The 15,858-nt window shown below is 37.9% G+C and overlaps 1 protein-coding gene across 2 annotated transcripts in view; it reads left to right on the top strand.

Moving 5' to 3' along the window:
- The first annotated feature begins 13,000 nt into the window (after positions 1–13,000).
- The window catches only part of LOC140445498 (G-protein coupled receptor Mth2-like), an 82,113-nt gene continuing 79,255 nt past the window's right edge, over positions 13,001–15,858 (top strand). For both annotated transcript variants that reach the window (XM_072537549.1, XM_072537550.1), the window contains exon 1: positions 13,001–13,820. In XM_072537549.1, coding sequence (XP_072393650.1) covers positions 13,124–13,820 — 697 coding nt within the window. In that variant the 5' untranslated portion in view covers positions 13,001–13,123. The remainder of the gene's footprint in view (positions 13,821–15,858) is intronic.

Here is a 15,858-nt window from a genome sequence, read left to right on the forward strand (position 1 = left end):
GGAAAGGTCCCAGTTTGTCAGCTAGTTCTTGGTGGATAATCTTTCCTACTGAGTCATGGCGTTCTTTATAATTAGTTCCGACAAACGCCTGGTAAGATGTTGGATGGTTTCTTGGGCTTGGCATCCATATCGGCATTTGTCATTTTGGACTTAAGGATCTTTAACAATATATTTCAGGTAATTTTTAGTTGGAATAACCTGGTCCTAAATGGCAAGTAGAAAGCCCTCAGGAAACATCTTTTCTGATGTCAACCAATAGTTCGACGCTGTATTGTCGACATATTCTTGGCTGATCTCATTGAGATGTCGCCCATGCAGAGGTTTACTCATCCAGGTGCGCATTTTTTCTTGCTTAGTTAGATGGTTTATGCGAATTTGTTGCTCCCTCAGTTTTAGCGGTGTTGTGTCATTTAATGCGCAAATTGCTTGATATAAGGTAGATGTCTCAGCCTGCACCTAAAAATAAGTTCTTACTTTAGCAACCTGTTTATCCAATTGCTCACCTATGTCCATAAATCCTCGTCCATCTTGATACCGCTGTAATGTTGTTCTCTCTACTACACTGCGTGGATGGTGCTTTTGCGCCTTTGTAAGAAGTGTTTTTACTTTCCGCTGAAGACTCTCTATATCCGTTTTTGACCACTTTATAATACCAAATGAGTAACTCAGCGCGGAACAGGCGTATGTATTTATTGCCTTAAACAAATTTTTACTATTAAGATATGACCGATTTAGTTGTCTTACTCTTCGTACGAACTCGGAAGTTTGTTCGGTTTTCATTAGTGTATGGTCATTTTTTCGCGCTTGCTATACTCCGAGATATTTGTACATATCATTTTCACCCATTACCTCGATGTTTTGGCCATCTTGCATATCGAAACCTCGGGGCTGAACCTTTCCTTTGACTATATTTAGTTTAAGGCGGCACTTGTCTAGTCCAAAATGCATACTAATATCATTTGAGAAAATTTCTACAGTTTTTAGCATCTGATCTAAGTGGTTTCGAGTGGAAGCCATTAATTTTAAATCATCCATATACAACAGATGATTAAGCTTCGCCACAACAGTGTTGTTATTTTTGATGTTAAATCCTGAGTCAGTGGAGTTCAGAAGCTGAGATAGTGGGTTCATCGCTAGGCAGAACCAAAGTGGACTCAACGAGTCTCCCTGGAAAAGACCCCGGTTAATAGGGATATCTTCAGTTTCGATATTGGTTTCACCAGGTATTTGAAGGTGAATTTTAGTCTTCCACTCTGCCATTTTATGCTTCAAAAAGGTCACGAGATTATCATCGACTTTATATATTTTTAATATATCTATAAGCCATTCATGCGGCAGTGAATCAAAAGCCTTCTTGTAGTCAATAAAGGCAGTAAAAAGGTTTCTTTTTTTGGTGTATGCCTGGTTAGAAATGACTAAGTCGATAATAAGTTGTTATTTGCAGCCCATGGAGCCCTTAGCGCATCCTTTCTGTTGAGGCTCTATGATATTGTTCAGAGTACAATGTTGGTAGATACGCCGGGCCACACAGGATGTGACCAATTTGTACAAAGTTGGAAGACAAGTAATTGGGCGGTACTTTGCTGGATCTTGGGTGTTTCTTTGATCCTTCGGTATTAGATAAGTGGTTCCCTGAGTAATAAATGATGGTATTTCCTGTGAATTAGAAATAATATTATTAATAAATGCTGTTAAAAGCTCATGCATACTCCAAAACTTCTTTAGCCAGAAGTTTTGAACTCCGTCTGGTCCAGGAGATTTCCAGTTATGAAGCTCTTTGATAATGTTCGAGACTTCTTCAGTGGTGAAAGGTTCATAAGGAATATTACTGTAGTGTTGACAGTTGTTCGTCGTTTGTTCAATCCATCCAGCATTGTTGTTATGAGTAGCTGGCGTCGAAAGTTGGTTTCCCCAAAACTCATGAATTTCTTCTTGGCTTGGTTAGGATTTATTTACATTTTCTACGGTGGAATTTAGTTTTCTATAGAAAGCCTCTGCATTCTCAAAAAGTATATTGTCGCATTTACGGTTGTTACTAACTTTGTATCTCCTTGGGCGCCCTGAATAAACGGAGAATTTTTGTTTTAATGTTTCTAGTCAGTGTTGAGCTGTGTTGTTTCCTGGATTGCTGTTGCTGCACAATAAATCAGCATATGCAAATATTCGAATGTATGGGCTTCCACGATATAATTGGGTAGGACTTCAGTGTTCATAATTTGTAACAGCGCACCTAGTTTCTTACAAGAGTTTATTTTTGGTAGCGGTGGTCTGCTAAGTGGGTTTGTACCATTAAACTCTTGTACAGCACGTGCCATTTCGCTTACCAGGCTATCGTGCAACTCGTTGTTGTCCTGCTGCGTATTAAAATTTTGAGTTTCTTGTATGATCGGCTCAGGAATCTGCTCATTAGGGATTTGATTATGGACTTGATCCACAACTAGCTCTTGGTTATGAATCTCCCGTTCGACTTCGCTTCTGATGATATCGCGTCTAGCCTCTGGGATAAGATTGTTTTTTATAATTACTCGGTATTGATCTGCTATTCGCTGTTCAGATACTTGAATCTGTGGGTACTCCCTGCAAAATTCAGCATACAGTTGTTGTCGATAGCCGATCGTTTCTCGACCGAGGTTCGTCACCTTGTAATAGAAACGCAAAATGTTTTTATTAATAGACACAGTCCATTTCATGCGCTGCCTCGGTCGTCCCGCTTGAGTGAGCGCCAGCTGATGTTCCAGCGCAGCACCTTCAGCGAGTGGAGCTCGTGTTGTTGTTTGGCTCATTTGTGGGTCTTCTTGTTGTTGGGCTGTAGCTGATTGTATGACAGGGGCCCGCCTCCTCAACACCCTGCCACTGACGTCCCGCATGCTGTCACGTCCAGCGCCGGCTCCAGACGTGCCCTGGCGATCCCCAGGCAGCGACCCTAAACATAAATTATTAAACTCCATTTTCATGGGTGTGCATTTTATACCTACTGCCAGGTGTCAGTTTTTGTTCCACGGCAGGTATCCCTGCTACCCTCTGGGTATCGGTTCTAAGAATACCCAGAGAGCATCCCCCATTCGCAGGGGGCCGCGCCTGATAGAAGAATTGACAAAAAACTCCCACAGGTTATATTATCATTTATAATAATATATATTATTATCCAGATATAGCCATACGGCTCACACTCCCTCTAAGGGGAAAATTCACTCATCCCAGATACCTACGGTATCAAAAGGATTGAGCCCTGGTGGGCCTCTTTCCATGTTATCGAGTCCTAGGTGACTTGGTACATCGGTGTATCTCCCAAAAATTTTCGAACGCATCTGGACGTCGAAAGTAGCACAGCTTTCTGCATGATCTTATATAGATGTTCATTTAGACCCAGCTGTCTTATGTTTTCTAGAAGGTTCTTCGGGATGACTCCAGTGGTAGAAATAATAATAGGTATCGTCTGGGTACTTTCCATTCTCCATTGTCTCCTTATTTGTATTTCCAGATCTCTATACTTGGCGATCTTTTCGTGGTACTTAACACGCAGATTATTGTTGTTAGGTATCGCCACATCGATTAGTGTTGTTTGTCTTGTAAGTTTATTAACTAGCACGAGATCTGGTCTGTTATGTGCTACAGTTTGGTCTGTGAGCACAGTGCGATCCCAGTATAGCTTGTAGTTGTCATTCTCAAGCATACTCTCAGGAACGTATTGATAATATGGGAGATGGTTTGTTTGTAGAAGTCCCAGTTTAAAAGTTATCTCTTGATGGAGGATCTTTCCTACTGAGTCATGCCGTTCCTTATAGTCAGTTGCAGCAAACGCCTGGCAGCCGCCGGTAAGATGTTGGATGGTTTCTTGGGCTTGACATCCATATTGGCATTTGTCGTTTTGGACCTGAGGGTCTTTGACGATATATTTCAGGTAATTTTTAGTTGGTATAACCTGATCCTGAATGGCGAGTAATGAAACTTCTGTTTCAGGGAACATCTTTCCTGATGTCAGCCAATAGTTCGACACTATATAGTCGACATAGTCTTGACTGACTTCATTCGGATGTCGCCCGTGCAGAGGTTTACCCATCCAGATGCGCATTTTTTCGTTCTTAGTAAGATGGTTTATGCGCATTTCTTGTTCCCTCAGTTTAATCGGTGTTGTGTCATCTACTGCACAAATCGCGCGATGAAGAGTAGATGTCTCCGCCTGCACCTGAAAATAAGTTCGTAAATTAGTAATCTGTTTTTCTAATTGCTCGCTTATATCAATAAGTCCTCGTCCTCCTAAATACCGCGGTAATGTCTTTCTTTCTACTGCACTTCGAGGATGGTGGTTAATTGCGATATTTTCCGTTTTGATATTGCTTTCACCAGGTATTTGGAGGTGAATTTAGTCTTCCAATCTGTCAGTATATGTCTTAAAAAGGCCACTATATTATCATCGACTTTATATATTCTTAATATATCTACCAGCCATTCATGCGGCACTGAGTCAAAGGCTTTCTAATAGTCAATAAAGGCAGTGAAGAGGTTCCTTTTTTTGTGTATGCCTGGTTAGAAATGACTGAGTCGATAATAAGTTGTTCTTTGCAACCCATGGAACCCTTAGCGCATCCTTTCTGTTGAGGTTCTATGATATTGTTTAGTGCACAGTGTTGGTAGATACGCTGGTCAGTAGAGTTTAGCAGCTAAGATATTGGGTTCATTGCTAGGCAAAACCAAAGTGGACTCAACCAGTCCCCCTGGAAAAGCCCCCGGTTAATAGGGATATCTTCAGTTTCGATATTAATTTCACCCGGTATTTGAAGGTGAATTTTAGTCTTCCACTCTGCCATTATATGCTTCAAAAAGGCCACGAGATTATCATCGACTTTATATATTTTCAATATATCTATAAGCCATTCATGCGGCAGTGAATCAAAAGCCTTCTTGTAGTCAATAAAGGCAGTAAAAATGTTTCTTTTTTTGGTGTATGCCTGGTTAGAAATGACTGAGTCGATAATAAGTTGTTCTTTGCAGCCCATGAAGCCCTTAGCGTATCCTTTCTGTTAAGGCTCTATGATATTGTTCAGAGCACAATGTTGGTAGATACGCCGGGCCATACAGGATGTGACCAATTTGTACAAAGTTAGAAGACAAGTAATTGGGCGGTACTTTGCTGGATCTTGGGTGTTACTTTGATCCTTCGGTATTAGATAAGTGGTTCCCTGAGTAATAAATAATGGTATTTCCTGTGAATTAGAAATAATATTATTAATAAATGCTGTTAAAAGCTCATGCATACTCCAAAACTTCTTTAGCCAGAAGTTTTGAACTCCGTCTGGTCCAGGAGATTTCCAGTTATGAAGCTCTTTGATAATGTTTGAGACTTCTTCAGTGGTGAAAGGTTCATAAGGAATATTACTGTAGTGTTGACAGTTGTTCGTCGTTTGTTCAATCCATCTAGCATTGTTGTTATGAGTAGCTGGCGTCGAAAGTTGGTTTCCCCAAAACTCATGAATTTCTTCTTGGCTTTGGTAGGATTTATTTACATTTTCTACGGTGGAATTTAGTTTTCTATAGAAAGCCTTCCCTGCATTCTCAAAAAGTATATTGTCGCATTTACGGTTGTTACTAACTTTGTATCTCCTTAGGCGCCCTGAATAAACGGAGAATTTTTGTTTTAATGTTTCTAGTCAGTGTTGAGCTGTGTTGTTTCCTGGATTGCTGTTGCTGCACAATAAATCAGCATATGCAAATATTCGAATGTATGGGCTTCCACGATATAATTGGGTAGGACTTCAGTGTTCATAATTTGTAACAGCGCACCTAGTTTCTTACAAGAGTTTATTTTTGGTAGCGGTGGTCTGCTAAGTGGGTTTGTACCATTAAACTCTTGTACGGCACGTGCCATTTCGCTTACCAGGCTATCGTGCAACTCGTTGTTGTCCTGCTGCGTATTAAAATTTTGAGTTTCTTGTATGACGGGCTCAGGAATCTGCTCATTAGGGATTTGATTATGGACTTGATCCACAACTAGCTTTTGGTTATGAATCTCCTGTTCGACTTCGCTTCTGATGATATCGCGTCTAGCCTCTGGGATAAGATTGTTTTTTATAATTACCCGGTATTGATCTGCTATTCGCTGTTCAGATACTTGAATCTGTGGGTACTCCCTGCAAAATTCAGTATACAGTTGTTGTCGATAGCCGATCGTTTCTCGACCGAGGTTCGTCACCTTGTAATAGAAACGCAAAATGTTTTTATTAATAGACACAGTCCATTTCATGCGCTGCCTCGGTCGTCCCGCTTGAGTGAGCGCCGGCTGATGTTCCAGCGCAGCACCTTCAGCGAGTGGAGCTCGTGTTGTTGTTTGGCTCATTTGTGGTTCTTCTTGTTGTTGGGCTTTAGCTGATTGTATGACAGGGGCCCGCCTCCTTAACACCCTGCCACCGACGTCCCGCATGCTGTCATGTCCAGCGCCGGCTCCAGACGTGCCCTGGCGATCCCCAGGCAGCGACCCTAAACATAAATTATTAAACTCCACTTTCATGGGTGTGCATTTTATACCTACTGCCAGGTGTCAGTTTTTGTTCCACGGCAGGTATCCCTGCTACCCTCTGGGTATCGGTTCTAAGAATACCCAGAGAGCATCCCCCATTCGCGCCTGATAGAAGAATTGACAAAAAACTCCCACAGTTTATATTAATATTTATAATAATATATATTATTATCCAGATATAGCCATACGGCTCACACTCCCTCTAAGGGGAGAATTCACTCATCCCAGATACCTACGGTATCAAAAGGATTGAGCTCTGGTGGGACTCTTTCCATGTTATCGAGTGCTAGGTGACTTGGTACATCGGTGTATCTCCCAAAAATTTTCGAACGCATCTGGACGTCGAAAGTAGCACAGCTTTCTGCATGATCTTATATAGATGTTCATTTAGACCCAGCTTTCTTATGTTTTCTAGAAGGTTCTTCGGGATGACTCCAGTGGTAGAAATAATAATAGGTATCGTCTGGGTACTTTCCATTCTCCATTGTCTCCTTATTTGTATTTCCAGATCTCTATACTTGGCGATCTTTTCGTGGTACTTAACACGCAGATTATTGTTGTTAGGTATCGCCACATCGATTAGTGTTGTTTGTCTTGTAAGTTTATTAACTAGCACGAGATCTGGTCTGTTATGTGCTACAGTTTGGTCTGTGAGCACAGTGCGATCCCAGTATAGCTTGTAGTTGTCATTCTCAAACATACTCTCAGGAACGTATTGATAATATGGGAGATGGTTTGTTTGTAGAAGTCCCAGTTTTAAAGCTATCTCTTGATGGAGGATCTTTCCTACTGAGTCATGCCGTTCCTTATAGTCAGTTGCAGCAAACGCCTGGCAGCCGCCGGTAAGATGTTGGATGGTTTCTTGGGCTTGACATCCATATCGGCATTTGTCGTTTTGGACCTGAGGGTCTTTGACGATATATTTCAGGTAATTTTTGGTTGGTATAACCTGATCCTGAATGGCGAGTAATGAACCTTCTGTTTCAGGGAACATCTTTCCTGATGTCAGCCAATAGTTCGACGCTATATTGTCGACATAGTCTTGACTGACTTCATTCGGATGTCGACCGTGCAGAGGTTTACCCATCCAGATGCGCATTTTTTCGTTCTTAGTAAGATGGTTTATGCGCATTTCTTGTTCCCTCAGTTTAATCGGTGTTGTGTCATCCACTGCACAAATCGCTCGATGAAGAGTAGATGTCTCCGCCTGCACCTGAAAATAAGTTTGTAAATTAGTAATCTGTTTTTCTAATTGCTCGCTTATATCAATAAGTCCTCGTCCTCCTAAATACCGCGGTAATGTCGTTCTTTCTACTGCACTTCGAGGATGGTGGTTTCTATATCCGTTTTATTCCACTTAATAATCCCAAATGAGTAGCTAAGCGCGGAAAATGCGTAGGTGTTTAATGCCTTAAACAAATTTTTACTATTAAGATGTGAGCGGAGTAGCTGTTTTACTCTTCGTATGAACTCTGATGTTAATTCGATTTTCATTTGTTTATGGTCAATTTTCCGCGCTTGCTTTACTCCTAGATATTTATACATGTCATTTTCGTCCATAGCCCCGATGTTTTGGCCATTTTGCATATCGAATCCTCCGGGCTGAACCTCACCCTTGACTATATTTAGTACACGACATTTGTCTAACCCAAAGTGCATACTGATATCATTTGAAAAAGTTTCTACAGTTTTTATCATTTGATCTAAGTGATTTCGAGTGGAAGCCATTAGTTTCTAATCATCCATATACAACAGATGATTAAGCTTCGCCACTACAATATTGTTGTTTTTAATGCTAAAACCTGAGTCAGTGGAGTTCAATAGCTGGGATAATGGGTTCATCGCTAGACAGAACCACAATGGACTCAGCGAGTCTCCTTGAAATAGGCCGCGGTTAATTGCAATATTTTCCGTTTCGATATTGCTTTGACCAGGTATTTGGAGGTAAATTTTAGTCTTCCAATCTGTCAGTATATGTCTTAAAAAGGTTACTATGTTATCATCGACTTTATATATTCTTAATATATCTACCAGCCATTCATGCGGCACTGAGTCAAAGGCTTTCTTATAGTCAATAAAGGCAGTGAAGAGGTTCCTTTTTTTGTGTATGCCTGGTTAGAAATGACTGAGTCGATAATAAGTTGTTCTTTGCAACCCATGGAACCCTTAGCGCATCCTTTCTGTTGAGGTTCTATGATATTGTTTAGTGCACAGTGTTGGTAGATACGCTGGGCTACACAGGATGTGACCAATTTGTATAGAGTTGGAAGACACGTAATTGGCCGATACTTGGCTGGATCTTGGGTATTATTGTGATCCTTCGGTATTAAATAAGTTGTTCCCTGAGTTAGAAATGATGGTATTTCCTGCGGATTAGAAATAACACGATTAATTAGTGTTGACAAGCACTCATGAGCACTCCAGAACTTCTTAAGCCAGAAGTTTTGAACTCCGTCTGGTCCAAGAGATTTCCAGTTATGAAGCTCTTTGATGATATTTGAAACTTCTTTTGTGGTGAAGGGTTCATAGACAGTTGTACGGTAGTGTTGACAGCTGTGCGCCGTATCTTCTATCCATCCAGTATTGTTGTTAAGAGCAGGAAAGTTGATTTCCCCAAACCTCCTGAATTTCTTTTTGGCTTGGATATGCTTTATTGGCACTTTCGAGAGTGGAATTGAGTTTCCGATAGAACGCCTTCTCGGCATGCTCAAAAAGCGCATTGTCACATTTCCGGCTGTTACTAACTTTGTACCTCCTTAGTCGTCCTGAATAAACGGAGAGTTTTTGTTTTAATGTATCCAGGCACTGTTGGGCTGTGTTGTTTTCTGGATCATATTGCGAGTGTCTTGCAGTGCTTAGCATTATTTGATCAACTTTTTTAATGACTTTTCTACTTGTTGTTCCCCGTATATATTTAGTCATTTGACCAATGTCCCTACGCAATAATTCAATCTTGTTTAAAAGTCGTTTCTCCCACGGTGCAACTCTGTTATCTGTCCTTCCGGCATTGGTACCCCTTCGTGTTCTGATCTTAATTCCCATTACACTAGCTGTTGCTGTTGCTGCACAGTAAATAAGCATGTGCAAATATTCCAGTGTATGGGCTTCTACGACGTAATTGGGTAGGACTTCGGTATTCATAATTTGTAACAGAGCACCTAGTTTTTTAGAAGAGTTTATTTTTGATAGCGGTGGTCTGCTAAGTGGATTTGTTCCATTAAACTCTTGTACAGCACGTGCCATTTCGCTTACCAGAGTATCGCGTAACTCGTTATTGTCCTGTAGTGTATTATCAGGTTGAGTTTCTTGGCAATGGCGTATGGCAAGCTCAGGAATCTGCTCATGTATTTCATTAGTTACTTGATTCACATTTACCTCATGGTGATTAATCTCCCGTTCGACTTCGCTTCTGATGGTATTGCGTCTAGTCTCTGGGATAAGATTGTTTCTTTATAATTACACGGTATTGATCAGCAACTCGTTGTTCAGTTACTTGAATTTCTGGGTACTCCCTGCAAAATTCGGCATAAAGATTTTGTCGATACCCGATCGTTTCTTGACCGAGGTTTGTCACCTGATAATAGAAGCGCAAAATATTTTCATTTATGGACGCATATTTTCATTATGCATTTCATGCGCTGCCTCGGTCGTCCCGCTTGGGTGAGCGCCGGCTGATGTTCCAGCGCAGCACCTTCAGCGAGTCGAGCTCTTGATATTGTTTGGTTCGCTTGTGGTAGTTATTGTTGTTGTTGGGCTGTAGCTGATTGTATGACAGGGGCCCGCCTCCTCAGCACCCTGCCACCGACGTCCCGCATGCTGCCACGTCCAGCGCCGGCTCCAGACGTGCCCTGGCGATCCCCAGGTAGCGACCCTAAACTCAAACTATTTAACTCCATTTTCATGGGTGTGCATTTTATACCTACTGCCAGGTGCCAGTTTTTGTTCCACGGCAGGTATCCCTGCTACCCTCTAGGTATCGGTTCTAAGAATACCCAGAGAGCATCCCCCATTCGTAGGGGGTCGCGCCTGATAAAAGAACTGACAAAAAACTCCCACAGGGATTATTATTATTATTATTATTATTGTAAACTAAAGTATTTACACTAATTATATTAACTATCACATTAATCTAAATACGCTAATGACCCTACGTGGTTGATGCGTTATTGAAATAAAAAAAAATGTATTGGGCAAAAGAAACGCGATATAATACGATAGCTGATATCATGTCACGTAATCGTTTTGATTTGGGCTGAACATGTTGCTAGAATGAAAGACGGAAGATGGACGAAGAGATTATTGGAGTGGAGACCAAGAGCCGACAAGCGAAGTCGAGGCAGACCACCCACCCGATGGACCGACGACCTAAGGAGAATAGAAACAAACTGGATTGCAGCAGCTAGAGATAGAGAGAACTGGAGACGTTTGGAGCAGGCCTATATCCAACAATGGATGTGAAAATGGGGCTGGATGATGATGATGAATCGTTTTGACAAACTGCGAGCATATTTTCCGTCAAAAGTCTTATCTAGCAACAATGACAAATTATATAAGGTAAAACCTTTCATTGACAAAGTTCGGCAAAATACGAATAAGATAGAACCTGAGGAATTCAACAGCATCGATGAGTTTATTATACCATTCAAAGGACATAGTAATCTAAAGCAATATATAAAAAATAAACCTTATAAATGGGACATAAAAATTTTTGCAAGAGCAGAACGCAGCGGCATACTATACGATTTTAAAATATATATGCGAAAAGAAACAGTCCAAGATGAATCAGCTCTTAGAATTAGTGGGGAAATAGTACTGAAGTTGGTCAGAAATTTGCCAAACCACATGAATCTCAAGATTTTCACGGATAATTGGTTCATATCTTATAATCTACTTATTAGTCTGAAAGAACGGGGCTTTCTTACTGCAGGAACTGTAAGAAGTGGGCGGCTGGCAGGTTGTCTTTTTTCAGAAGACAAAGTTCTAATGGCAAAAGGTCGTGGATCGTCTGATGTAAAAATTACACCAAAAAAATATTACTGCTCTCAAATGTTAGGACAATAAGTCCGTCATATTAGCACTGAACTATATAGCAAAATATCCTCTTGATAAAGTGAAGAGATAGTGCAGCAAGAGCAAAACCTATGTAGAAATCGAATAACCAGCAATTGTAAAAGAATATAATATTTCGATGGGGGTGTGGATTTGCATGCCATGTTTGTGGCATGCAATGCAATCTTTTTGATACATGTATTGTCAACTGCTGGTTGCTGTAGCGAAGACACTGCAAACAAAAACAAGTAAAACACTTAATATTGTCCTGAAGCTATTTTCTCGTAGCATTTTAAATTAATTACATTTAAACAAGTAAAAGACATCACCCTTCTCCAATTCAAATCTCAAGTTGGACATGCGTTACTGAAAGCTGGAAAGTCCGACACGAGAAAACGAGGACGTGATCAAAATCGCACAAGGTGCAAATTATGCATAAAGTTTTACTCTAGAATAAAACGTTCTAAGTGCAATGTTTTTTATGTTTAAACAATAATAAAAATTGTTTTTATAGTTTCCATGTACAAAATTAAGTTGTTAATAGTATTAATAAGTACTAAGTACAATAATAAATGTATTTCCTATTATAGACAATTTTTTACCAGGCCACTATATGAAGTGTTATGAATGGATAATTCAGGTACCACCAACGCCAGAGGATTTTTTTTGAGTTTTAAGACTCTAGGATGCAAAATTTTTACAACAGTTATCAACATTATTTTTTTTGTATCGTTTCCTATAACACATTTTTTTCAACAAAATTTATTGAAAAAAAAAATTTCGGTTGGAAAGGGTTAGGCGGCGAAAATCACTCTTTAAATAGTAGCACTTCCCGGTTCTTTCATATTTGGGGTCCATTGGCCATATGAAATAATCAAACCCTTTTAACGTTATAGTTCATTTGTAAAGTATACAATTACTAGCCTAATGATTATCCTTGGTATTTTATCACCCAGGCTTATCAGGACATAGGACATATAATTTTTTCCGTAAACAGAAGATTAAAAAAGATATTTGAACTCTATTGAAAATAATAATAACTTCAATGACAAAATTTTAATTTATGGACTACTTTATTGATCTAGGTTTTAATAAACATATTTTAAAAGTAAAATCTTAATGTATTTAAACATTCAAAGCAGTTGAAATGTGGGCCAATTTGTGATGTTTTAAAATTTTATCAGGTAATAAAACCACCTTAATTAGTTAAAAAATTTATAATTTTTGGAGTTCGACACGTTCACTGGATCCATTATATCTATTAAATTTGTTTATATAAACGTATTATCCTTACAGTGTATGTTAACTACGAATTGCATAACAACACTAGTTCCTTGTCAATTTGTTACTAAAAAAACAGCAGTCGCTTAAAGTGTTTCGGAAAGTCCTTTATCTCCTCCCCTCCTCGCCCCCAATTTCAAGCTAGGGAATCTCCAAACAAAACGCTCATTCAAACACCGGCAGTTCAAGCAGAAACATCCTTGATCCTTGCATTCTTAGTCGAGATAGTTCTTACGTAAAAGGTAATATGTATGCTGTATAAATTTTCAAATATAAACTATGAATCTAGTGCTTCTATTAGTGTTTTCTTCGATAGTTTTTAAAGTGATTTTAAGTGATGAAGTGCCGAAATGTTGTTCTGCACACGAAATTTTATCCAAAAACGGAAGTACATTTAATTGTGTTCCTGATTTGACCAGAAGACTGCAAATAAATACTAATAATACTAATCACTTAGAAACTAACCCTAGAAATATATGTTATGATGTTTTTGAAGATAATTTTGTAGGACTTAAAGATAACACGGTGGAAACCGTAACAGGCAGATTTTTTCCAAAATGTTGTCCTCTAAACACTGTTTATAATACAAAACTTCATTCCTGTGTAGAAAAGATAGTTTCTAACAATAATTTTATTAACGAAACCTTTATAAAAGTTGGCTTAAAAAATTGCAAAATTGTAGCTGATTTCGACTTAGAAAAAGATGCAGACTTTGAATATAAATTATTAGATAGTAGCAAAAAAATAAGAAGAACTTCATTGCAGGATTACAGCTCATTTTGTGTTGATAAAACTGAGAGTGATTCGTTTGTGATAAGAGAATGTCAAGATGGTTTTGATAGCTGTGATAATTTTAGATGTATTAAGAAATGTTGCCCTGATGGACAAAGTTTTGTAAATGGTCCTAAGTGTCAAGACACCTATGAACATGGAATCAATTTGACTGTTTTGAGCAAAACTGTAAATAATCTTGAAGGTGAGTTAATAAATTATCGTTTTTGATTTATTTCAAAAAAGGGGAAAAGACAATATCTAATTTTTTTTAAATAGATAATATTTTAACATAACAATAAATAAATATATATATATATATATATATATATATATATATATATATATATATATATATATATATATATATTTATTTATTTATTTGTTTATTATTAATTATCTCTTTTCACTCTGCATGTGGATGCCATTTTTCTAATCATCGGCATTCTCCATTTAATTTAAAAGAACCGTTTTCCTTTTACAAGCAGCTTTGTTCTTCACAGATATGGACTGATGCTGTCTTGAAGACACAAAAGGAAGCGTTTCCGCAATATATGAGATAGTTAACATTTTAGCTTTTTCTTTTCCCCTCTCATCTTATTATTCTTTTAAGAGTTACAGTGTGGAACGGATTTCATCCCATCTTATATATCTCTTATATAAATATCTCGTGTCACGATATTTGTCCAAGCAAATATTCAAAAACCACTGAACCGATTGCAATAAAATTTTGTGAATGTGTATTTGTTGGTCCAATTTGAGATAGGATATTTTTTATCTCGATGAATGACTCTTATTTTTTTATTTGTAAATTCAAAATGTTTTATACGACTTCACCTCTACAGTTTTAGTTCATTTTTGATCCATGTAGTTATAAAATATAATAAAATGACGTTATTTTATATTCTTATAACTTTTTTTATAATAAATCGAGAACGACTGAATTGATTTGCTAATTTTTGTTTCGAAATATTTATTTAAAGTTCTAGGAAGGTCTAATGGGTGAGAAAATATGATGAAATTATAAGGAAAATAGTAGAAACAAGGGTATCATTTTCCCATACAAATAGTTACAATAAACTCTTATATAAAATGTTTTATACGATCTACTGTTAGTGGTAGTTCATTTAAACATTAAGTAACGTTTAACAACTTCACGTCTATTTACTTTTTCGTTTAACTTAAACTTAAGAAAATATGATGAATTGTAAAGAAAATAGTAAAAGCAGTTTTATTTTTTCATACAAACAGAATATAGTGATCTATACCATATACTGTCAGATTTCAACTTTTATTAGTTGTATATGAAGTGTTTGTGAAATGTGATTTTTACTCGAGAGTAAAATATTTTTATATTTATATATATGAAATATGTTTAGAACTAAAAATAATTTTAAAATGTTTATTTGCATTAAAAAAACTATTTTTCAACTTTTACAACATTTTCTCATTGCGCAAATGATAATCAACTCGGTTCAACCCGAAAGACTGGTGAGGTTAATTCCTGTAATAGTATTAATATTAACTCTAGGTTTAATATATATATATATATATATATATATATATATATATATATATATATATATACATCATTGTTTAATAGCTCTAGGTTTAATATATATATATATATATATATATATATATATATATATATATATATATATATATATATATATATATATATATATATATATATATATATATGTTCGGATAAGTTTCTGCGGTCAGATAAATGAAAATTACTGAGTTCTCGGGAAGAACCGCGTTGAGAATTTGAAACTCGACGTTTCGGCACCCATTTTGGAGCCATTATCAAGAGTGATATGGTTCGGTTCGAGTTCGGGGTCTCAATCTGCCTACTCCTCAGTGTCGAGTGACAACCGGTCTTACCCTGTGTGGCTGCTTTTATACTCGCTGTATGAGCGGGAACGGTATGCGCTGACGTGGTCTGAACTGACGTGGCCTGAGCGGTGTGGGCGGGAGGTCGCTAAAGCAGGGGTCGCCATGTTGCCGGCAATCGTTTCGCGTCGACGCGAATTCGGATGAAACATCTGTCTGATAAAACTAGCAACATACAGAGAATGCAATACCCAACTTTGTAAGACAATAAGGAAAAGTATTAAGGAAGACATAAGAAAGTACAATAACAAACTGGTAGAAAATGCAATCGACAACAGGAAAAATTATAAGAAAACAAAAAAGCATTAACCATTGGGAAGAAGCAAATCGTTGCTCTAACAAAC

This window comes from Diabrotica undecimpunctata, chromosome 7, assembly GCF_040954645.1.
Source record: "Diabrotica undecimpunctata isolate CICGRU chromosome 7, icDiaUnde3, whole genome shotgun sequence".
NCBI classification, from domain to species: Eukaryota; Metazoa; Arthropoda; class Insecta; order Coleoptera; family Chrysomelidae; genus Diabrotica; species Diabrotica undecimpunctata.